At 49.0% G+C, this 26,022-nt stretch overlaps 1 protein-coding gene across 7 annotated transcripts in view; it reads right to left on the minus strand.

Moving 5' to 3' along the window:
- The window catches only part of LOC144165193 (multidrug resistance-associated protein 1-like), a 333,102-nt gene that overhangs the window by 160,095 nt on the left and 146,985 nt on the right, over window positions 1–26,022 (minus strand). For all 7 annotated transcript variants that reach the window (XM_077695311.1, XM_077695307.1, XM_077695310.1 and 4 more), the window contains one exon: window positions 15,562–15,724. In XM_077695311.1, coding sequence (XP_077551437.1) covers window positions 15,562–15,724 — 163 coding nt within the window. The remainder of the gene's footprint in view (window positions 1–15,561; window positions 15,725–26,022) is intronic.

Consider the following 26,022-nt stretch of genomic DNA (forward strand, 5'->3'; position numbering starts at 1 on the left):
CTACTGCAATCCTGCCCATGCATTTTTAAATTGTTTCGCTGCGCACTATTTTTTTAGAACGTAATCTCCGAAGAAGGTGACGCCGAAATATGGAACACATAACAATAATTGTAGTTAATAAGATTACTGCCTATCTTATTTTATTAGCGTCCTGGGAGGTCACAGACCAGTTTTGTCCAAGTTAGTTGGAAAACTAGAATTGCCACCGTTTCAAGTTCACTCAAGCGCCTAAGAAAGAGATGTAGTAGCATAACTCTAAGAACTCTGTTGCATGTTTGGTAACGTTGTTATCTTAGCTCTGTTTTTTTTTCCTAATTTTCGCTAATTTTTATCCCTAGACAATTTCCAAACATAAGCCTCCCGCCCCCCCCCCTCTCTCACCCCCCCTTCCCGCCACCATTCTTTCTTAAAAATGGTATTGAAGATCCGATGCCGCATGACAATATAAACTATGCTTACCATTCCCGCCACCATTCTTTCTTAAAAATGGTATTGAAGATCCGATGCCGCATGACAATATAAACTATGCTTACCATTACATAAATTGTCTTACGTCCTTCAAAGGGGCATTGTTTTCACGGCGTTTTTTTTTTTTTTTTTCTCAAGGGGAAACTAAAAAATCCTTGCTCGCGAGGGACGTTGGCACGGCTAGAGAAAAGGCCTGATTGATTTGACATTTATTTGCCTCTAAAAAAAGTGTTTCACTAATATTTTCCCATTTTCTTTTCACTGCAGCTGCTGGTGAAATTTCCCGCGTGGAGAATCCGAAGTACGAAGACTCTGATGCACAACGCTTCATCTGCGCTGGCTACCGAGGTGGCTGAAAGGCATTCATTCCTGCTACTTAGTAATGGCGAAATTGGCCACTCGACTGAGGTGTACAATAAAAAACTTTCAAACTGCCAATTTGTGCGCATACATGCTGTTCTTTTCAGTCATTTGCTGGCCCGTATTCCGAGCGTGGCCGGTTTACATTTTCACAATGGAGCATATTTTTAGCCTAGTGCCTATTAAACTTATTGAAACCACAATATGATAGTTTCTAGTTGAACGTTAACAATTCCACCTAAGACATATTGCCATGGTATCTCTCAATGTATTTAGGTTTTATTTAGTATACACTAGTAACACATTTTGAGTATATTTGAAGCAGTATTTTCTGTGCATTTAAAATGCATTACTAATACATTTTGCACGTATTTAAAATTACATTTTCTGAGCATTTTTAATGCATTTAAAATGCATTAAATATATATTTTTCATGCACTGCTTACGTATTTTTGAGGTACATTTTAAATACATTGTAAATGTATTCGAAATGCAGTTGGAATGCGGACAAAATAATGCAGAATAAATACAAAGTTAATATATGTATTAAATGCATTGAAAATACATTAAAAATACGGCATCTTTTCGCTAAGGGATAACATGTGTAATCGAATCAAACGATTTGCTGAAGTTCAAAAAAATGGCAATATTGTACAGCTGTTTCTCTATATCATCTAGAAGTACTTCTCTAATATTTAACAAAGCCGTCTCACTTCATTTGTTCTTCTAAAACCTATACTGATTAGCTGATATAGGATGTCATTTACTTAGGAGAACAAGGAATGCGGGAATTGATAAGTTTTCCTACTATTTTAGAGAAAAGAGGCAGTACAGTACAGGGAGTATCGACCTTTAACTACTAATACAGTCGAAAGGAACACACGTGTCTAAGACAGATAATCTCGCCACTTACATTTTGTCCGGCAACATGCCAGTGGATAAAATGACGGAGTTGTTAAGAAGTTGCCATCCCACCGCGGGCAACCCGTTGTTGCATACGGGAAGGCGCGCCCCCGAGGAGAGCTCCATCGCCCGAGTCATGCGTGCGGTGGCGTGGGGGTTAGCGGCCAGGAAATGTTTCTGCCTTGGATATGACGACCAGAAGCCCAAGGAAAACGTGACTGGCTTACTGCATGGCGAGAGATGACCCGAAGCAATACAGAAACAACGCCCTTCCTGGCGAGGTTACAGTAGAGAACTCGAGTAGAGTGAGAGCATCGATTCACTGCTCAAAAAGGAATGCTCTTCTGTGCTTGAGACCACGCGTATTTATGCGCAAAGCGCTGTCAGTAAAACAGTACTCCTAGTGTTTTTGCACACAGCGCGAACACAGTACAGACACACTCAAGACTCTTTCCAGGCTTCGTGAGGGGTCGCTAGTAGCAGCGCACGCTGACTCAAAGAGGGGGGAGAGATCTCCGCTGCGGCGTCCGTGCCCATCGGGCAAGTCGCTGAACATTGCGTTTGTGACCGCCGAAGTTTGGATCACGCCGACAGCGAGACGCCCGTGATCCGTCCGTTTCCAGTCATGTTGCAGCTTGTCCGAGGCAGCTTTCTTTCACGCCGGGAGCCTCCGCAAAACTTTACAGGACACGCGAACATTGTAGCGGCGTGCGGAATCGTAACAGTGGCCATCCTATTCCGGCAGATCACGCGCTGCGGCTGCCATGCTTGCCTGAGAGATCATGCCCTTTCGGTTTTCGAGCTAGCAGATATGCAACGTACACTCGCAGAAGGGCAGGGAATGTAGGTGGTGGGGGTTGTTGGGGCACGCTAGGACGAGATTTTTCTTTCATCACTTTTACACCATTACACAATTTTTCACCTGGTGTATTGTTTTGGTGAAAAATAAGCAAATTTAATTGAACGGAAATTGAATTGAGATGAGGGGTAGTATTGGGCTCATCAGGTAGTATTCGGCGCTGGAACTTGTCGCAGGCATTGACGTAGCGGCGAACTGAACGGTAGATGCCCATCCTTATTAATCGGCGGCGCACGCGGTAATAAGTGCGGGAGACCACAAGATGCCCAGCAGTTGGCATACCATGAAGCTTCTGAACCACAACCGAGCGTAGAGCTTGAGGGACTAGAAGAAGGTCTGGCCCTTCTGTATCTAGATTCGGATGGTGCAGAATGCCAGCCCGTTACACGAACAGGCATGTAGAGGCGTCACGTTAACGGGCGTTCAGCTGGTAAATAGTGGGAAGTAATGCCGCCTCACGACGCTCTTCGTATCTAATCTGAGGGAGGCCGGAAATGGAACGCAATATGGCGACATCATCATCATCCCACATGTCAGGTGGGTCGACGTAGTGGCGGGACAAGCAGTCGGCATATTGATGAAAACGACAGGACCTGTGTTTCACATGAAATGCAAGCATAATGCTCAGTGTTCGAACCGTGCCGTATAGGGTCTTTCAGAGAACAAAGCCAGAAGCGCCTGGTTGCCGGTGACGACTCTGAATGGTCGGGCATGCAGCTCGCATGCAATGGTCGAACTTGCAGACGGCCCACACAAGAGAGAGGCGCTGCCGCTCTCGAACGATGTAGTTGCGCTCGGGGATAGAAATCAGTCACCTGGTATGTGCGAATACACACTCCTCATCGCTGCCATCCGTGCGGTCTTGCGTGGGCGCATTGGGGTGAAAAGTGTGCCAAAATTGGTGAAGTTGTAAGCAGGAAAACCAGAAAAGCAAATGCAGACGCTTTGTCGGGTCCCAGAAGAAAAAAACAGTTTTCTTGAGGAGGCCTGTGGAAAATGTGCTGCTGGAAATGTGCGCAAAGCTCTTAATAACGAGGTGAAATAGGAACGCAGTTTTATACAGAGATGGGAACGTCTTTTGCCGAGCGTGGCGTGGGGAAGTTTTGGACGGCAGAGTCGCTTTGCAGGGTTGCTTTGAATCACTGCTTCGGACAACAAGGTGTCCGAAATGGTGACTTGCTGGCGGTCGAAGTGACATTTGGAGGAGTTGAGCTGAAGGCCCGCTTTTCGGAAAAGTGAAAGGATGTTCAAAGGTCCCGAAAATGAGATGCAAAGGAATCATAAAAAACGATGACGACATCTAGGTAAAACAGGCATTTGGACCACTTGAAGCCATGAAAACACGACTCCATCACGCACTCAAGAGTAGCTGGAGCATTTCATAGACCGAAGGTTCATACTTTGAACTGGTAAAGTCCGTCAGGCGTCAAGCCAAAGTATACTACATTGGCCAGCGAGTGAGTGAGTGACTTGCTGAGGTGGTCAGTGAGTGCAAATGAGTAAGTGTATGGGTGAGTGGTTGAGTGAATTGGTGAGCGAATGAGTGAGTGAGCGAAGACTCGTTTTTTTGGTTTGCTCTGTGCGCACACAGCGTTGGCCCGAGCGTTTGTGACACCTGTGAAGTGTCACGACAGCTCCTTTATCGCCGTTTACAAACCAACCGAAAATTACACGAAAATCGCACTCATGTTGCTTCGTATTAATAGCTTTGCAATAGAAGCTGGTCACGGCGTGGTACTAGGAAAATACGAAATACCGGCGTTTTTAGAAGTGCAATGTCCTTGAAATTCCGCGGTACGGGACAAGCCTATTCGCGTTGCTGGTTAGTGCACCGCGCGCGACGAGTTTAGTAATCAACGCTTGATGGGACAGACATATCGTTTGTAACTGCTGAACTCCAGCATGTCGCATTCTCATTGAAATTGTACCCCTTCGCATTATATGCCGGACTTTTTGCCACGCCCACCTGCCGAAGATGTCCCACTAAATCCTCTCTTTTATTCCCCCTGTAAGGACAGATATGTATTTACAGAATTAGCAAATATTTTTTGGATACTTTGGCTTTCGTAGGGTATATGGGAATTTTTATTGTGTGCATTGCTATGAAGGGGACGAATTTGAAATACTGAATTTCGATGCCCAACGCAGGAACGACAGTCATTGACTGTGGCGTCATCCACATTTTTGTACTGTTGCGTGGCCAATTGGAAAGCATCAAAGCCGCTGTACCTGCAATTTATAACGAGTTCAAACAAATTACAACGCCATTTCTACGTTCTTCGCGTGTTGAGACGGTTCTCTCGCAAGTTGATACAGACTTTCCAGAATTCTGTGCTTTTGCTTGCGGCTGGGCGTTTACACGTGTAGTACCGAAATTTTCCAATCTTAAGTTTACTGCTTAGTCTTATTCTGAACCCAGTACACTTCGCACAATGTCATCAGCGGATCGTTTTCCTCAATTGCAGGTCTCTCTGCAAAGCCTGTGAACGAGAAAGAAATGTTTGATTGAAGTTTTTCTAGCGACAGGGATTCCTCCCTTTGTGTGCCAGGTGGGCGTCATGGACCACTGACCTGCTAGCTTCATGATACTCGAGAAATCGTCGACTACCGTGGCTGCTCCGACAACACAAAGCGGGTCACTGGTATTTCTTTATCGCCTGTAGATTTCCAGTTGCCTAGACTCGCCGGCTATGTGACGCTGTGACAGCGCAATTTTAAACGCGCAGCGTTTCTTAGTCGCACGATGTCCCTCGACCGTCGGCGGCGGCGTCACATGCTCACTGCGCATGCGCGTCGCGGCAAGGCGCAGGTGCGCGTCTCTCCCCCTACCCTCCTCGCTCTCAACAACAGGTGCAGCGGTGCGTGAGGAGCGCGTCTGCGCGCGCATGCGCACCTGTACCCCGCGCTCGGCGTGCTGAGTAACAGGTGTGCACGGGATAGCGGCGTGCTAGCGGCGTGCCAGCTGCGTGATAGAGACATGCTAGCGGCGTGCTGTACACGTGATAGGGGCGTGCGAGCAACGTGACAGCTGCGCGGTAGCGGCGCGGAGGGTCGAGTGCATGTATACGGAAGTATGCGCATGCCCGTCTCTCCCCGTGCTCCTCTCCCTCGAACGCGCGTGGCGGGTATATAAAGCGGAGCCGTCGTTCTCAGCGTCCAATACAACGACAATAGCAACAAATAAATAAATAACGACTTACAACAACCTACTCCTTGCCTTCACGTCTTGCGTCACAAAAAAAGAAAAATCGGGCCCATCTCTCCACGAGGGGGGACTCGAGTCGCAATATCACGAAAGTAATAATTATTATATGAAAGAAATAATAATAATTATTAGTAATAAGCAATAATAGTTAACACATTCACTACCACCCCACCACCACCCCCAAACACTAACGTTAACGCAATGTACCCACCCCCTACGCGACGCATTTACTCGAGTCCCCCCTCGTGGGGAGATGGGCCCAATTTATCGCCTCTCGGTCATGCACACTAGCTCTCTGCCTATCTTGGGCGCCCAGCTTGCCGCGTGAGCTGGCGCCCGGAGGAGGCGCAGTTGGTGCCACATTCGTCGCAGTCGCAAGCACCGTCGTGTACTGCGCGGCTTGATTACTTTTGGAGTATTTGCCATGCTGGAAACGAAGGTCGAACTCAGCTTGTATCTATTTTTAAGCCAAGTGGAGGATGCGAGCGGTGAGCCGATGTATGATCACGTTGCTAAATTATATTCCGAGTCGAAGTGGTAACAGTAGAGAATGTAAATGGTCAGCGCAGGCGCGAGTGATTGGCGAATGCTTGTGGTGGGCGTGAGCGCGAGTGAATGCGAGTGGTGAGAGTGAGTGGTGAGCATGAGTGGTGAGCATGAGCGCCAGTGAGTTCAAATGGTGACGACGAGTGGTGGGCGGGGGCGAGAATGTGTGCTTGAGGAAAAATAAAAATGTCTACTCAGTGCGAGTGAGTGGCATCCAGTTTTGTCAAGGTATGTTTGTTGTGTAGTTCGCTTCGGATAAGCAAGGGAAGCGTTTAGTCTACGGTAAAAAACATAAGCAGAGCTGAGGGAACTAACAGTAAGCTTTGCAGTAATAAAGGCATGCGAGCGTGCAGGCAATAAGAATGAGGCGCGGAATAAATGAGCAACATGTGCGCGCGGAAAGGCTACCACACTGCCACACTGCCCCACGCAGAAGAAACACAAACGCACAAGGGGGACTACGAAAATTATCTAGGCGGAATTCTACGACCCAACAATGGGCCTGACTACCTCCCGTGCACAGCCTGTTCGAACCCTTGGAACGCTAACTAAAGGCGGGGCCTTGACACTGCACGAGCCCATCCCGATACACTCAGGGAAAGATTTATGCGCCATCGTCACATCTTTACGCCACAAAAAGAGAAAAATGCGCCACCCTCAATAGAGATCCCCTACTACTCCCCTCGGAACCCTAGCCAAACGTGGGCTACCGCCTCTCCTACCTTCCGTGCATCTCTAAGCGCAAAGTAATGCTGCGCAGACCCCACTCTAGAAGCTGTACGTGTTCTCACCGTCGCTGCACCGATGAGATCATCATTATCGCTGCCCGTCATCAAGTCCGCAGCTCTCGCTGGAGCTGCTTCGACTTTCACTGCCATCTTGTAAGTAGAACCGCCACCGCAGTGTCACCGGGATGCGTATTTTCAAACGCTTCACTGCAAATCGCCCCACTTGACATCTGTCTTTGTTTGCACAGAACGTTGAGTATATGCGGCTACACCCGAACCTAAAGCGACCGAAATCATGCCAAATCACGGTTTATAACCAAACAGCATGAAGAATTGAGTTCTACCACAACAAAAAATAATTGAGTTTAGCTGAAAATTTTGCAGTAACAAAGTAAAACCGCTGAGGCTAGAACCCGGGGCGTCAGTGTGAGTACCCAGACCTCCACCTCGGAGCTACAGATCCCAAACGGCGGGATGGCTTTAGCAGGAGCTTAGTAGAATAGCGCGCGCAGTGGCGCCAAAAATGTCACATGGGGCGCTGTGCAGCCAAGCGTTCGGAAACACGCCACCGGGACCTCGCGGCCCTTGAAATGTCCTCTTATACATTTTGTTGCCGAAACTCCGGATAAGGGCTCTGCATTTATTCGAAGTGATCCGAACTTTGGCTTATTTAAAGGAGGAGCATAGGATGCCGACGACAGACCGCACTGACAGACCGGGTGGTGGAGCTGCCCAGAGCAGACCGACGCGATGGACAATACTGTCGCGTACAGCAAATACGCGTTGGGGGTGTTGGTAAGCTTTACTAAAACGCTAATAGAAGAAGCAGCGGAGAAGAATGCTCTTGACCACGAAGCACTCGAGCTGCCAGAGCAAGACACCGATGATGATGCGTTCCCGGTAGCGCTCGTTCGTCGTCGTCGTCGCCTCGGATGGGATGTCACAAATTAAAAGTTCATTCAGATGCTTGTGGGTACGTGACAGTTTACCTCCCCTCCAAAAGAAGCATCGCCCCGATGCTAAGGCAGAAAGGAGCGGAACTTCATTTGCGACCCGTCACGTCCTCGCGAAGAATGGTTTCATGCGGACTATGTGGACGACCTCGGGCCGACAACGACGGCGCATTGTGGAAACGCTGTCCACCGGAGTAACTGCATACGCGACGTCGCTTAGTTGCTGCAGTACTCTGTAGGGCCCGAAGTAGCGCTTCATGAGCTTCTCGCATAGCCCTCTTCGTCTGATAGGGCTCCATACCCACACGTTGTCACCAGGCTGGAAAGCGGCGTGCCTGTGGCGAGCATTGTAAGTAGTAGCATCATGCAGCTGTTGTTGCCTGATTTGATGTCTTGCGAGCTGACGCGCCTCTTTCGCGCGCTGGGCGAACTCCTGCGCAGTCGTGTCGTCACCCCCACCGTCGTGAGGGAGCATGGCATCTAACATTGTGGTTGCCTCCCGACCGTACACAAGAGCGAATGGCGTCATGCGCGTGGTTTCTCGCCTGGCGGTATTGTAGGCAAAAGTTACGTATGGTAGAACTTGGTCCCAACTCTTGTGTTGCTCGTCGACGTACATGCTCAACATGTCTGCAAGAGTTTTGTTTAACCGTTCTGTCAGTCCGTTTGTCTGCGGGTGGTAAGCTGTCGATTTTCGGTGGGATGTACCTGTGAGGTTCATGACGGCGCGCACCAAATCTGCGTTGAATGCGGTACCCCTGTCTGTAATCACAATTGCCGGAGCTCCATGGTGCAAAACAATGTTTTCGATGAAAAAGTGGGCCACGTCGAGAGCTGTACAACGCTGGAGGGCTTTCGGTTCTGCGTATCGTGTAAGGTAGTCGGTGGCGACAAGTATCCACTTGTTGCCGGCATGAGACGTAGGAAAGGGGCCTAAGAAGTTCATGCCGATTTGTTGAAACGGGGTTTCCGGTATTTGGACAGGTTGAAGTAAACCGGCTGGGCGTCCTGGCGGTGTTTTACGACGCTGACAGTCACGGCAGGTACGGATGTATTGCTTCACTCTCGAAGGAAGCTTGGGCCAGTAGTAGCTCGGTTTAATTCGGGACATCGTACGTGCATAACCTAAGTAACCAGCGGTTGGGTCGTCGTGGCAGGCCTGTAGTATTTCTTGTCTAAGGCTCGCGGGAATAACGAGAAGAAAGTCTTTTCCATTCGGGGCGAAGTTTCGCTTGTAGAGGATGTTGTTTCTTAAAGAAAAAGACTGGAGTCCACGTATGAACAGCCTTGGCTTGTGCGGAGTTCGTCCTTCCAGAAAATCTAGAAGTGGCTGCAACTCAACGTCTTCCCTTTGCTGATCGGACAAAGTTATGGCGTCAATGGCACCAAGAAACGCCACGTCGATATCATCTTCCGGTACAGGGCGTTCGACTGGAGCTCGAGACAGGCAGTCGGCGTCAGAATGTTGTTTCCCTGACTTAAAGACAACCGTCATATCAAATTCCTGAAGTCGAAGGCTCCAGCGGGCGAGGCGACCCGTAGGGTTTTTCAAACTGGCCAACCAACAAAGGGAGTGGTGGTCGCTAACAACTCGAAATGGGCGACCGTAGACGTACGGCCGGAATTTCAAGACCGCCCACACAACAGCCAGGCATTCCTTCTCTGTAGCTGAATAGTTAGACTCCGCGCGGGACAGTGTTCGGCTTGCGTAAGCGGCAACTCTCTCCGCGCCGTCTTGCCACTGAAGCAGCACTGCCCCAAGGCCAACGTTGCTAGCATCTGTGTGGATTGTGGTGGCCGCATCTTCATCGAAATGGGCGAGCACAGGCGGCACTTCTAAGCGACTCCGCAGGTTCTCGAATGCAGCCTGCTGCTCAGTGGTCCAAACGAAGGCGACGTCATTGCGGGTGAGGCTTGTTAGCGGAGCCGCGATGTGGGAAAAGTTTGGGATGAAGCGCCGGTTATAGGAGCATAGGCCTAAGAATCGCCGTACGGCCCCTTTTGTCGGCAGGCTCGGGAAGTTGGACACAGCAGATACTTTGTCAGGATCGGGCTGGATGCCGGCGTGGCTGACAACGTGGCCCAAGAAGCGTAGTTCTTGGTACCCGAAATGACACTTTTCCGCTTTAAGTGTGAGACCAGCTGCTCTCACGGCGCGAAGTACACGGGATAGTCTTTTCAAGTGCTCTGCAAAGGTTGACGAGAAGACGATAACGTCGTCAAGGTATACTAGACACGTCTGCCACTTGAGACCGGAAAGAACAGTATCCATCATTCGTTGGAATGTTGCTGGTGCTGAACACAAGCCGAAAGGGAGCACTTTAAATTCATAAAGTCCGTCCGGCGTTATGAAGGCTGTTTTCTCGCGGTCGCGCTCATCCACCTCGATCTGCCAGTACCCGCTCTTTAGATCCATCGACGAAAAGTAACAGGCATGAGGAATCCTGTCGAGGGAGTCATCGATCAGGGGCAATGGGTACACGTCCTTCTTTGTCACTTGATTGAGCTTTCTGTAATCAACGCAAAATCGCAATGTGCCGTCCTTCTTTTTTACCAGAACGACGGGTGATGCCCACGGACTTCGAGAAGGCTGGATGACATCGTCGCGCAACATCTGCTCCACTTGGCTGCGAATTGCGTCCCGTTCCTTCGCAGAGACACGATAGGGGTTTTGACGAAGTGGCCTCACATTATCATCAACAATGATGCGATGTTTTGTAAGCGGAGTTTGACGCACGCCAGATGTCGAAGAGAAACAGTCCTTGAAGGTCGTCAGCAGCGCGAGGAGGGCTTGTTGTTCACTGAGAGGCAAGCCGGAGTTGACATCGATGATGGCATCGGAGCTGGTTTCACCAGGTGCGGCGCCTTGTAACGCAAAACAGTCTTCGCCATCAGCTATGTCTTCGAAATAGGCAACTGTCGTGCCTTTGGCGACATGTTGGCGTTCATTGCTGAAGTTAGTAAGCAGCAATGCTGCACGGCCATCGGTTACATGCAACACGCCTCGAGCAACTGCGATGCCATGACGGAACAAAAGTTCATCGATTCGCTCTGCTATGCCGTCAACATTGCTAAACATGTCGCAGTGAACTGAAACTAGCATGCAGGACCGCGGTGGTATGTTCACGTCCTTGTCGATAACCCGCAACGGCGCTCGGCATGCTGCGAGTTCTGGTGGGCGGTGGCTCGACGAGAATGTAATTAGGCGTTCACCAACGTCGATCACAGCGTTGTATTGTCTTAAAAAGTCCATCCCCAAAATAAGGTCCTTGCAGCACTCACCGAGAACAACGAAACTGCCGACAAAGTCAGCGTTACCAAAGGCGATTCTGGCGGTGCACTTCCCTATTGGAGTCATTAAATGGCCTCCAGCAGATCGAATCTGAAGTCCACACCACGGCATCTTCACTCTTTTTAACCGATCGGCGAGGGTCTGACTAATTATAGAGTAGTCTGCACCGGTGACAATAAGAGAAACCACTTCATGTCCATCTATACAAATTACGAGGTCGGCGCTTCCAGCTTCGGCGAAAGACATTCTTGTGGTATCCTTTTCCGTCGGAGACGTCGAGGGGTTTTGAAGGCCTTGCGTAGTTAAGCTACGAGCAACCCTGCCTCCAGAGGTTGCTGCTTTTAGTTTCCCCGCCTAGGGCTTGGGGATCTGCCTCGCAGTATCCCGCCGAAGTTCCGACGGTTGGGGGAGACGTCGTTCGCTGGGGACGGTGAACGTGGTCGACGGTTCGGCGAAAGGTCTCGTCTCGCCGCAAGGTATTCCTCGATAGCAGGGGGTCTTTGTCCAAAGCAAGGGCGTGGAGCCGTGGGAGCGAATCTGGAAAGCCCAATTTCGCGGTACGGACAACGGCGTTAGATATGGCCTGCTTCGCCACAGTGAAAACACAGCGGCCGGTTGTCATTTGTGCGCCAGACTTCGGACTTCCGTAGCTGTCGTCCAGCTGAAGTCTCCATTCGAGGCCAGGGATGCGGGTTGGTGTGCACTCCCTGATGCCAGGAATCGGTTTGGGGAGCCCGTTGAGGTGCTGGAATAGGCGGTACAGGTGGGTGACGACGGACAACCGACACATAGCTTGGTTGGAGCTGCTGCGGCTGGCTCTCCAGAATGGCCAAGGCTTGCCGGATCTCCTGACGCACGATGTCGGCGACAGAAGCATGCGAAGGTTGTGAAGAGCCTATCCCGTGCAGCTGCAGTTCCTCGCTAACTATCGATCGCACGATCTCACGCAGGGACCTGTCACTGGATGCAGTAGCTGCAGCAGTAGCGCTTGGAGAACCGCCGGTAACCCGGTCATATTGCCGGCATCTGTCCCGCAGGGCATGCTCTATGGCTGTGGCCTCCTTAATGAAATCCTTCACTGTGCGGGGTGGATTTCGTACGAGGCCGGCGAACAGTTGTTCCTTCACGCCATGCATTAGATGCCGTAGTTTCTTCGGCTCTGACATTTCAGGGTCGGCTCTACGGAAGAGGCGTGCCATGTCCTCTGCAAACATCGCCACCGTCTCGTTCGGTTTTTGGATGCGAGACTCCAAAAGGCGCTGAGCGTGGTCACGGCGGTCGCTGCTGGCGAATGACTCCAGCAGCTCCTGGCGAAATTCCTCCCAAGTAGATAACCTCGCTTCGCGGTTCTCGAACCACGTCCTTGCGCCATGTTCTAGCGAGTAATACACCTCACGCAGCTTTTGACGAGCGTCCCACTGGTTGAACGATGCGACCCGCTCAAACTGCTCCAGCCAATCCTCGACGTCCTCAAACACCTCACCGTGAAAAATGGCCGGCGTACGTGGCTGTTGGAGAGTTACCTGGCAGGGAAGTGGTTGCGTCATTACTTGGGGTGCTGGGGCTTGACGTCTAGGTGCAGGGAAGTCAAGGTAACCGCACTCGGGAGACAGTCCGCGTTGGCGACGACTAGCCCGATGGACAGGTGTGTGGACAAGGTGAGGCCGTTCCAGGCCGGCCGAAGGGGTCCTCTGCATAGGGTAGTCGTACCCCGCAACCTCCACCAGTGTCGCGTACAGCAAATACGCGTTGGGGGTGTTGGTAAGCTTTACTAAAACGCTAATAGAAGAAGCAGCGGAGAAGAACGCTCTTGACCGCGAAGCACTCGAGCTGCCAGAGCAAGACACTGATGATGATGCGTTCCCGGTAGCGCTCGTTCGTCGTCGTCGTCGCCTCGGCTGGGATGTCACAAATTAAAACGTCATCGTGCCATGGGCCTTCAAACGCAACTTACCAGCATTCAGCCTGAAGAGATCCGTCTTTGTGAAGAATATAGTTCTTACTTCGCTCACACATTCACACAGAAGTGCTTTTTGCTGACATGTGTAGCCCTTAAGAAAATCTAAATTTCTTTGCAGTGCGCAGCCAGAAGTGGCGAAGACCGGAGATGCCGAGCGGAACGCGTTCCGCTCCCCGCTAGCAGACGACGCTCGCTTTCCTAGCGCAACTCGCAACCACAGCGCCTCGGTGGCGAGAGTCGCGGCCGGCCGCCTTCTCTCCACGGCGGCTGCGTTGAGATACGGAACTGAAACTAAATCGTGGTAAACTGTTCGCATGGCGACGCAGCGAAACATTCCCCTCGCGAGGGGCACGATCAAATGCAGAGCATTTCCGGGGGCGCACGACGTTAAGTAGTTTGCGTTACGTTAATGTTATTGCACTTGTGGCAACTCGGCGCACGTTGAGTCCGAGAGAGGGGAGAGAGTGTCCTTGAAACGTGCCTGGGCGCGCTATCGAATGTTGATCGCGCCGATAGCGAAACGTCTGAGCCGGGCATGTCGAGGCGAGCGATGCGGACTACTACGGACGCCTAGAACGGGTGACATCGTGAGTTAAAGAAATGCTCTGCATTTAAAATTTCAGCCCCGGAACGAGAACGAATAACCGTCTTATCATCCCCCCAGACCTTCGTGACGAAATTTTGGAAGCGCGCCACATTAAGGTCCGGACATCTCGGCATAGCTCGCGCTATTGGAAAAATCAAGGCGAGGTACTACTGGCCGCGCCTTGCATCCGACGTCACCCACTACGTCCGGGGCAGCAGTGACTGCCAGAGACAAAAAACGCCGTCGACGAGACCCGTCTTACTCCTGCAGCCGATGGCCGGCCCATTCAGGCCCTTCCAGCAGATTGGAATGGACCTTTTAGGCCTGTTTCCCACCTCGCCATCCGAGAACAAGTGGATTGTCGTAGCGAGGATTACATGACCCGCAAAGCATAGACCGCCGCTCTTCCTAGGGGGACTGCACAAGAAGTCGCAAAGTTTTTCATAAGCCAAGTTGTGCTGCGACATGAAGTCCCGGAAGTCCTAACCAAGGACCGTGCATCAGCCGTTACTGCGGGGGTTACGCAAGAAATTTTGCGCTTTTTTTTAATTTTTTGTGCGGCGATTTGTGTTTGTTTTTCTTGCTATATTTCTTGTCATTCACTACGTGTGCCAGCGTGCAAAGCGGTTGCATTCGCGCCGCATGCCTGCATAAACAAGTTGGCGCCTGCGTGGTGCCCTAAGAATTTATGAATATCACTTCTCTGTTCTCTAATTACTCAGACGTATTTGGCAGTACACATGTTGCACATCACCTTCTACCTTAACTCGGAGCACTTACTACTCGTACCATTCAATTTTTATGGATTCGACATTTGATTCGGCAAGCTTTTATATCAGTCCTACTTAGACTACATGATTTACCAGTACAAACATCACGTAGGCGAGCAGACAGGAATTACATTTGAGTTTTGCATTACAGTATTGCCGCTGTTTTCCATTGGGTGACCTTGCGGCAATAGAATCTCAGATTACATTTCACGGTTCAAAGAGTCTACATCTTTCACAATTAAGGGAAACTACACACTTCGGTCTAATCCCTCGCGTGCAATAAACATTTTTCCATTGTTGAGAGAATCGTTTTGAATAGAAGGTGTCTCAGAAGATGTACGCACTAAAAACACGGGTTAGTTTAAACATCAATAACATCATCAATAACATCATCAATTAAACATCAATAACTAGTTCTGCCTTTAAAAACCAGAACTAGAACGCAATACCCCGAACAGAAAAAAACAAAAGAAAATGATAAGGTTGTAAAAGCTAATTCAATACGAGTAAAATGCTTTGAGGATTACAACGATAACACCGAATGTTTTACTGGGAATTTCTATTTTTGTTTTCATGTTTAAAGCTTTTAATCAAATCAATTATTGTGCTGTATTTCGATCTGCCAATCTCAGGAAACACACGAGTGACATATCAATCTATTCGCGTATACCAACTTAATTGCATAGGTTTTCTTTCCCGCGCACAAAAGCGTTGTTTTGTATAAAGTATCATGTCGCCGTCATGCTACGTACAACATCGTGCACTTCTGGCTACATAACACGTTATTGAAGGAGAAGAGAGTGGGTGGGTGGTATACATATAATAAAAAATATTATTGGAATATTTAGTAGCTGCTGCCAAGACTGCCAAATATAGCACGTCGGCGTTTCCAAATTTACACCAACCGCAGGCAACTAATTTCTCTGCATACCTTGTTAAAGATGGCGCCTATTGCCAGTGACTTCACTCGGGGACCCAGAATACAAAAATAGATGGCCTCGATGCATCCAAGGAAGTACTCAAAGGTGCAGCTGGCCACGAACAACACGGTCAGCATAGACGCCTCGGTAGTCGTTTTAGCTTGTAGCAGTTTCCTAGATAAATGAAGAACGTGGTGGTAAGGCAAGTGCAATGAACTGACACGGTATTTATGCTTTGAAACAACACGTCGCATATAATGGGGTTTTGACCCTACCCTCACGGGCATCCCCACCGGGCATCCCCTCAAGCGATAAATGGTGAGCGCCAACTTGCGGAGTCTGCGTTTGTCTACCTGTTTGGAAACGCTGATATCTCGCTTACTTGGAGGGAGAAAGTAAGGTTGCTTTACAAATACATCCCTTTTGGTCTACCGTGGTGTGTTTGCTAATTGCAAGCCGGACAAAGGGCCCTAAAAAGGGCCTGCTCGAAAGCTCTCTCTAGCAATGCCGCAAAATAATCAAATTATACAACTACACATGGTTCCTGCTGGTGTCATGGTGTTCCCAGCAGGTAATGGTATGCCTGCAACCAGTACAAATGTTTAGTTAGCTTAAAATGTTTTTGAAAGCGTTTATTGAAGCAAACCAGGAACCCAAACAGCGAAGGTACGGAGACTTGCTCATTTATCAACAGAGAAAAACTGCAGTAAGCGTAAGCAAAAAAGGGAAAATTTACAAATTCGTTGCTCAACACGACGTAAACAATTTTGAAAAGGTTATCTTTAAAAGCGTTCTCCTAAATCAAACCGTACATTATCTCCAAAAAGCTTGCGTGAGGCGGGAGCAGCCGCTGTGCTGCGCACTACAACCAGGCGCAACGAAAAAAATCAACTAACCCTCAGTCGGAACGACAGCGATGCCGGAACGCGAATCTTTCCAAAATCACGTCCAACACCAAACGAACCACCCGAGAAGCGAGCGGACCCACGTCGCACCGCCTGAATAAAATTGGCCGCGTATCTGCTCCTTTCGTTGCAGATGCCGTCAATAGACGATAGTCTTTATCGGCTTTTGCGAAATAAATGCCTCCCTTCACTTTCCCGGTCACCTCTCATGTTGTTCCTTTTGCGTCGCGCTCCTCACAAGGTAAAGACGCCAAAGCTTTGCTTAAATCATTTTAAATTTCCCGCGTTCCACTGCTCCAAACCGGGTGTCTCGATGCGAACGCTGCCGTACGGCGAAGACGCGCGTTAATCGAGGCGAAATACTTCAACGTTTATAGAACCGCGTTTCCCTACTCCACGTGCGTTGCAAGCAGAACGTGGAAACTATCTAGTGGAACCTTGCGTAACTGTTGCCGGTTGATTTCTTAAAATGGCGCCAGAAGCTATAGTGGCGCGGGCGACAGCAGGCGACGGCGGAGTGAATTCTTTTTCTGCAGTTGATGAAGTATTTATTTTCGCAAAAGTCAACCATGTTTGATTTTTTTATAAAGGAACACTGCAAATATCACTTCTGTATTGATTTGTTGACTCATATTTGCGTGACATATTGTTCTTCTTCAACAATGTTGACAAATATGAACATTACACCGGACATAGACGGGTTGATTTAGCTGTGACTATATAAGACTATTGCACAGGCATTGTTTTGATTTGGCCGGGTGGCTGAATCGAGTCACAGACAGACAGACGGACAGACATGCATACAGACAGACCAAAATTTCTGGGTTGAAGTAGCCCAAGAAACACTATCGTCTTTAAAAAACACATAAGGCATTTCTTATCGAGACGGTTTACTACACACCGATTGTGCTCTCAGTGAGTTACTCATACTGTCATTTCATGGCTTTGCCGGGCGTTCAACCATTGTCATCGTTAGACGGAGGAATGCATGCTTTTTTCCAATTCTCAACGGCTATGCGCACCTCTCCAAATCATGGCAGTTGCGACCTTTAAGGAATGGCGCGATTGTACAGACGTCAACTTGATAACGCGCGGGACCCAGGTTCGAATCTGACCGCGGGAAGCGTTTCATTTTTTTTTTTCACTTCAGCCAGAATCATCATGATCGTCAAAAAAAGTCGGGTTTTCTGAAACAGGATTGGTATCAACTACAGACAAATATATGCTATAATATAAAACAGAACATAATGCTTCATTTTTATTAGGCGTCGCTTAAAGAAACGAAGGAGCACTTGAGCACTTCACACGGAGCAAGAAACCACAGTTAAAAAAAGGTGGGTTAATTCACTTTGGGGCACATCCACCTTGCACCACTTACAATTCAGTCTAATATTGCAAAATAGTAGACTCGTTTCAAGGAAACGAATGCCCTGGAAATGGTGAGAAGGCAACCTTTGTTCAAAACACTATGAAAGCACACACTTTTACGTTGTCATTTTTCCTTCCACGGCCACGCCGGAAGTCTGGATGGCCAGTGCTTATTATTTTATGACGGAGTCTCTCAAAAGTGTCTGTGCGTAAGTGTATTTTTTGCAGCGTGAGTCCAAGGATTACCTGAGATCAAGACTAATAAAACAAAAAAGGATAGCGATGCGACTTTTTCTGGTACATGATGGCTTCCTTTCATCAGAAATTTGGATTTGCATAGAAGTGTTCGTGAACCTTGCGGCGCAACTGTGTTAATTAGTTTGGTTTTTAAGCGTGCCCACCGTTTTGCCAGTGAGGGGCAGACATATATTTGCTGAAGCAAAGTTTCCAGAATCGGGTACACAGCCTGTGCTTCTGCATATATAAATTTACTGACGTCTACGAAGGACACTTACGGAACCTTTTCTTCCGCACTGCGACCACGCTTTCTAAACGCGTTCCCGCATTTCGAGCCTAATACATTCTTTGACGTGTGGTTGCGACAAAGCATAGACGCAAGCACTGTTGTATGCGTACGCGCCTTTTTCCCGTCGTTTTTTTGTTTTTGCCAGAGCCTCCCCGTGTTAGTTCTAAGACCGTTGGCGTGCAGCGTAAATGTTTCGTTGGCGTTCAGGACGCCCGCAAAAGGAGCTTGGCTCGCATCTGATGCCTCTGCTACACGACAACATTCGAATGACAGCAGAGAAGATCACTTACAGGAGCCCTCTATGGATTTCCAGTTTGCTACTCGATAGGCAATTGTTCCGAAAGCCTTTAAAACGGTCGTATAGCACAGGTAGTCTTTGTGTAATAAAATAATGTTTTGTGAATTGCTTTCAGTCCTTAATGTCTTCAATAAATTTGTTATGGGAAACGTAAGTGTTTGGATATGTACCTTCGTATTCTGATGTGGGGGCGAGGTAACCACTACCATATCGCTTTGTGCATACATGCCATTGTAGTTCCGGCAAAAGACATAAATCCGACTTATATGTCCTAATGAAAGCATTACTAATACATTATGGTATGTAGCATGTTTGGGCATTGGTCTGCGCCGTTTGGGCATTGCTCTAACAAAAAGTATTTTGAGTTTTTACATTTGGTACGGATGCCTTTCCTCGCAGTGCCATGCTGGCACGAACGGTGTCAAACCTATCTCTTTAAACGATGTCATGTAAGTTTCCGGTGAATCGGCCACTCTTTCGCGTGCTCTTTCTGTCAGCTGCCTAGGCTAAGGGTGTCGGCGTCAGCATAGTGCTAGGAGAGATTTAAGCAAATACCTTACTCTTAGTTTATCCCTGCTCTTGCATTACGTGCTTGGGCTCCTGGTCCCCACTGTTACCACTCACCGTCAGAGAAAAGCTTGGCTTCACGCGGGGCCCCCACAAGTGCAGTGCGGGATTTCTGTGTTGAGGCTCATGTGTGATATCTGCGCAATGGGGCAGCATCTTTTGCACAGGATTTCTTCAAAACTTAACACTTTAAATTCATTGGTCTGGTGCCTTGTAAGTGATGTGACAACACTGCCACGGTTGCAACAAATCATTTTCAGCTACAAACTTTGGACTGGCCTTGTACGGGCTCTGCATACGGCGCATGGAGTAATTTGTTGCCGGCGACTGGTGACACCCGGGAACCCATGCCGCTATGGGTAATATTTAAATGGTACAAAAATAACAGCGCGATATAATCCAGAGAAGTGGAGTGTCTTCGGTCTCACCTGTGCTGGTGATTTTTTTAGGAATTTCTGTAGAAACCCTGCGCCCTTTGAAATTTTCAGTAAAACATCGCACACATCTCGCCTAAGCAGCTCTGCGAACACCGCGCTCCGAACAGTGGGGGATATTTTAAAAGAGATGTAGGTTTTCCGGGCGAGCGAAGGAAGCTATCCCTAATTATTTAGGGGTAGACACGACCGCTATGACCCGACCCTCGCCAAACCAAGTCCCAGCCTTTGTCGGTGGCTACGGGGCCAGTGCGGGCATCACATAGGACAATCAGGAACACAACAGTAAAATGAATCGTGAGACGAGCGGAAAAAAATCCCACCGCGTTCAGTAGGTCAAAGAGGCAGAGAATGTTTTTTTTGCACGTTTATAGATATAGCGTCCATGGAACCTAAAGTTAGAGGTAGTACTAAGTCTTACTTCGACCATGCCTAGCAACCAAGGTCCGGCAGCCCCGGTATCCCAACCAGCCGCCCACACACGCAAGTCCGCTCCCCTCCCCTTGAAGACGTTACGCTATTTTCGCGACTACAGCACAATTCGAACTCAAGCAGGATACCCTGTCGACGCTGTCTCTTGCACGCAAAATAACGAACATGGCGTAAAGACAAGTTAACCTCGTTCTTCCCACTGGCCCAAGCCGAAATGCCGCCAGGATAAGTCTCCTTTCTGAAGACGTAGCCAAGGTATTATTCAAGCTAAACCAAAGTATTAACAGTAATGTCAGCGAAGATACCATGTTGTATAGACTAACACTACACGATGCAGTGGACTAAGTCATTCAGAAATCGTAGATCGATTTGAATGGGAGGCTTAGCGCAAAAAAGACGAGGACGGTAACAAACGTCCTCGTCTTTTTTGCGCTAAGCCTCCCATTCAGTATGTACCAACTCGCCCAACAGCACGTTCTGTTAAAGTAGATCGATTTATTTATTCAGAATGCCGCACTTAGAAAAGGCAGCCCCAAGACTATTAAAGCCAAAATTATATACCTGCCGCTTTGCTATCAATTTTTTACCACGTTTTCTGTTAGAAGTGAACATACAAACTGTGCTACAAAAGGGGCAACGAATCCGTTAACCTAATGCATCAGTCCAGCTCAATCCTGTTTTAGGGCCCAGAGACCTGCACTTGTTTGTAAGAAATTGTCCTACGGGATAAGGGAAAGTCTTCAAAGCCAGATCATTGCACCCCTATCGCGCCAACAACCAAGAGGCCAGTGCTGGGCCGGATATCCAACGCTTAAGATCTGTTGGTCTCCCAGGATGGAGTCCTGTCCCGCGGAGCTGCAGAATGCGTGCGCTGCCACGTGCTGAGCCAGTCCATAACCCGATTAGCGTCAGCTTCTGACGCTGAAACTATACAAAGGAAGAGGTATTCGCAAACAGCGCATGATAGCGCGGTGGCCATTCACTGCTGGGGATAATGCCGCCGCAACTCGAAGCCTCCGCAGCCGTACCTCCTCACAGCTAGCCAGCGAGCCCGCTTGGGAGGCCAATTCCACGCGGAGGACGTTGAGCACGTGTGGTGCGGTGCAGGTTCTCTATTCCATGAGCACTTCTACAGCGAACACAAAAATTACCTAATTTCTTTCGGGAAGGCACCCATTTCCTGGCGAATCCACCTGAGTGGGTACGCGCCGTTTCACTGGAACCACCACCACCACACATGCAAATGTGAATCACGTTTCCTATGCCTATAAAACTCATAAGTTTCGGGAACACCAACTACGTGACTCTCGCCAAATGTAACCTGTTGGAAACGGGCTGCAGAAGTGATTGATTGATTGATTGATTGATTGATTGATTGATTGATTGATTGATTGATTGATTGATTGATTTAGGGGTTTAACGCGCTGACGCAACGTTGGCGATGAGGCGCGCCGTAGTGGAGGGCTCCGGATTAACTTTGACCACCTGGAGATCTCGTACACAGGGCGTTTTTTTCCTTTTCGCTTCCATCATAAAAGCGGCCGCCGCGGCCGGGCATTGAACCCCCGACCTCGTGCTCAGCAGCGCAACGCTTTCGCCACTGAGCCACCGCGGTGGGTGAGCATGAAAAGAAAAGCACCTAATCGATAGTCACGACGCACTATACTCGGCACGAGAACACCATCCACTGCAATTAAGGGAAGCGAGGCGTGGCCCATTCAACCGACAGGTAAGGCAAAGACAGCCAAGTCGAAATTGATGACAAGAAACATTTCTGTAGTTTTGTGTGTCGTACTGTCGTCTTATCGTATTCTTCTCAGGTCAGGATTGTGATATTTGGTCGTGTGTCCTATTCCTGTCCTTATTTTGATGTTCCGTCATGCCGAATTCCTGTGTTGTCGTGATACCGATGTTCCATCAGAAGTAGCGCACGGATTGAATATTATCCCCCATTGTGAAGAGTAGTGTAAATGGCAGTTCTGTTGGGACTACAGGTATGTTTGTCGTTGAGAAAATTGACTTTGTCGTTACGGTAGAAATGTGTGTCGTAACAGATGGCTTTGTCGTAACAACAGGGCTTCTGTTGTCACAACAAAGTTTTTTAGATGCGACTGCATCTCATTCACTCGCCTTGTCCATGCAGCGTCGTCGGCGTTGTTGTCCTCCGCCCCTCCCCCATTCTCCTCGCCGCGCGAGCTGCGCTCTCCGCCGCTCACCCCCTCTCCTCTCCGATGTCCCTCTCTCGCGAGGGGCATTGGATTGAATTCGAATGAATTGGCTTGGCTTGGCTTGGCTTGGATTGGATTGCATTGGGTTAAAGTGGATTGTGTTGGATTGTATTGCGTCATAGCCGCGGCAGACGCACTGGCGCCGGCGCATGTGCAGTACTCTCTCTTCCGCGGTCTCCTCTCCTTCGGGCGCGCTGCGCATATAACCGGTGTGCTGCTCTACGGCGGCCTTTCGGTCGATGGTTGCTCTCCGCTTGAGCTTGAACCCCCCTCAGCGTCGCATCACACCAGGGTTCCCGCAATGGTAGGTGGGCGTAATGTTTTTTGTTTACGACAGGGATTCTTGTTCGATTTTGTGGTATTCCTGTTGTGATTTTAGACTGGGAACCGCTAACTCTGCAACGAATCATGAATTCAGCTGGGTGACCGCGACAGCAGGCCGGCGCATGTGAGACTGCCAAAGTATTTCTAAATATGAGACTGCCTCCAACGTCCGTTGCCAGCCTGCATACCAGAACACCACAACCTGAATACTAATCCCGACCATAATCGGGGAAGGCTAACGAAGAGTTATATCGACCAATAAATTTGTTTCCGGAAAATAGACACTTTATTTGATTGGACGTATGCAATAAGAGTAGCATGCTTGGCATGTTGGTACTCCATAAAACAATTAAATAATTGCGCAAAAAAGAAGACAAGGACGAAGTGAAGACGGACATACACGGCGCGTGTGTGAAGAAGACCCACGTGTGAATATGGCACACGACGGACACACGTGACCATGTGTGCCCATCTTCACTTCGTCCGTGTGCCCCCTTCTTTTTGCAATGATTAGATGCGGCGCATCTCTTGCTCTGAGGCATGTCCCTCCTGCGCCGTCGGCGGCGGCGGCGGCGTCCGTCCGCAGCCCTCCTCCGTTCGCCTCTCCCACAGCTGTGTGCAACACTCTCACTCCAGCGCATTAGCATAATGACAGCTGGTGCGCTTGGTTGGCGCGCGCTTCGCTGCGTTAACGCTTCGTTAACAGCTGCTCCGGTGCGCATGTGCGCGCATGTGCGACTCTCCTTCGCAGTCTCCTCTCCTTCAAACGCTGTGAATATAAAGCTGGTATCGCGCTGGGTGGTGGCCGCTAAAACGCGTGTACTCTCTCATTTCGCGCATGCATGTGCATGAAAATGTAAAATTGCCTCCATCGTCCCGTTTATGAGAACATCCGTATGTGATGGAAGGCATTCTACGCGTTCACATTACGTTTCACGCGATGTAGAGAATCAACAAAATGGCACGATTCCCGGCCGCAGCGGCCGCCGCTGCGGCACGATTTCCCGGCCGCGGTACGATTCCCGGCCGCGGCGGCCGCTTTTCTTATGGAGGCGAAAAGCAAAAACGCCCGTGTGTACGAGATTTCGGCGCACGTTAAAGATCCCCAGGTGGTTAAAATTAATCCGGAGCCCTCCACTACGGCGCGCCTCATCGCTTGCGTTGCGTCGGTGCATTAAACCCCCACAATCAATCAATCAATCAGAATCAACAAAATGGAAACGCCAATTGAACCCCCAGATGCGCGGCATCACACCAGGGTTCCCTCGCAGGGAGATGGAGGAAATTTTTTATTATATTATTGAACTACTCGCTAGTACTGAGGAGGCGAGAAGAGCAGTGCCCCTACCCACACTTAATCGCATGTACATATTTAAATATTCTTGAGCGCGATTCTCTTGGATCGTGTTTTAAAACCACTGCAGAGATGAGACCGCTCTCCCCCAATCAGAATGCGGCTAAAATAAGATTGCCATTCTAACCTGGAAATCCAGCTCATTCCGCTAAGTCAAATATCCGCAACATTCTTGGAAAAGCCTTGGAGCGTACTGTCAGGAAGTGTTTCCAGAAACGCTTGAAAAACGCAAGGCCCCGCGACCAAGCTCAAATTGTGAATTCATTTAGGAACCCCATACGTCCTCCTTCAATTTAACGAAGGGGTAATCAAGCAAATTTTCTCATGTAACTATTCTGGTAAACAGGAGCACCTATGTAATTGAGCAGTAATAGAATCACACGTGGACGAAAAGCTGTAAGGAAATTTTTGGTACCTGCCACCTCTTGGGGTTTATCTGTGAATGAATGAATGACTGAATGAAAGCTTTATTGTATATATCTTTTGCCGCTATAGGTTCCCTCTGTTCAGGAACCTCTAGGTTGCCTATCGGGTCTTCCTAGGCGGCGTCATGTGGACTAAGTTGAATCCTTGTCGGGGCTAGTTGATGTCCCTTGCGATGGCGTTCAGGTTTTGCTTGCTGAAATGCAGTTGGGTCTTCACGTGAAGAGAGTCCCACAATGGTTTCTTGCCCTGGTACCTTGTTGCTGTTACCGAATAGGTGACGCTGGTCCTGCTATCCCAGTCACTCCGAGCACTGTAGGCGTGGTCTTCGTTGGTAAAGGGCCATTCGTGCTGGGGTTGGGAGGGTACCCGTTTGCGCCTGCCTCACTAAGGCCTGTTCTTCTTTGGTTAGGTGTGTGTGTGGCTTAGGGTGATCTTCCGGGTTGTGTCCTAGATCTTTCAGTGTGATGGATTTTGGTGGGATGCGATCTCTGTGGGCTGGGTGCGGTTGCAGGGATCCCGGAGTGCGGTTTCGCGGGCGAGTCGGTTTGCTCATTCGTTACCCTGCATACAGACATGAGCAGGTACGCAGTAGATCGAGTCCTATCATTACTTTTATCTTTTCATAAAGTGTGCGTGCTGTGGGGGTATTTGTGTTGGGAATCAGTGTAGATGGTTAGAGGTTCGTTGGGGTATACGTATTTTTGGATGGCTTGGCCAATGGCGTATATTTTTGCATCAGTGCTCTGTGTGCAGGGACAGGTTGCCATTGCTTCATTTCCTTCGAATTCGACGGTGGCCTATGTCCATTGGTTCTTATGGTTGCTAGCGTCTCTGAAGATGTGTCGTTCATTTCATGTGCGTCTATTTTCTTCGTAAAGTATGGTGCAGCAATTTTTCTGCCTCATGTCGTCTTTTTGCTGTCCATTTTTGTTGGGAAGGGTGCTACGGTTATTCAGTTGTGTTCTTCCTGGCTAATTGGTTTCTCTTCTTCTGGAGGATGGTTGGTGTCGAATTTGAGTAGTCATAGGAGGTCTTGTCCATGGATGGTGCTTCTTAGTCTAGCTAGTCGGTTGTGCTTGTGTGCTGCTACGATGCTTCCGCATGTTACGTAGAGTCCGGTGTTCTCGATTTGCGTGTTGGAGGTGCTCACCGGTACTCCCATGGCGAGCGTGGTAGATTTTTTTTGCAGTGGGTTAAGCTTCTCGTGGTTTTTCTTGGTTAGCGTACAATACGGTATGGCGTATCTGATACGTGACGAGATGAGTGCGTCATGAAGTTTTAGTAGATCGGCTTCTTTGAGACCACTATGTCTGTTGGCAGTTCTTCTTCTGACTTTGAGGAGCTGGTGTCCTTGTTTTATTACGTTAACTTCCGCATGGTCTCCTTTTCCGTTGGTGTGTGTGTATAAACCTAGCATTTTTGTCTCCTTCACTATTTGTAGGGGTTGTTGGCCGATGTTTAGATGTATCGGGGGTGGATGCCATCTTGGGTGATGTACTGGCAAGGTGCTAGGCTTTTGAGGGCTACACAACAGCCCAATTGTTGCATCTGCCGTTTGAAGTGCATCCAGTGCCTCTTTTAGCGTATCCTGAATCTGTCCTGGCGACCCC

The sequence above is a fragment of the Haemaphysalis longicornis genome, unplaced genomic scaffold (assembly GCF_048455015.1).
Source record: "Haemaphysalis longicornis isolate Haplotype H1 unplaced genomic scaffold, Haemaphysalis longicornis Haplotype H1 scaffold_14, whole genome shotgun sequence".
NCBI classification, from domain to species: Eukaryota; Metazoa; Arthropoda; class Arachnida; order Ixodida; family Ixodidae; genus Haemaphysalis; species Haemaphysalis longicornis.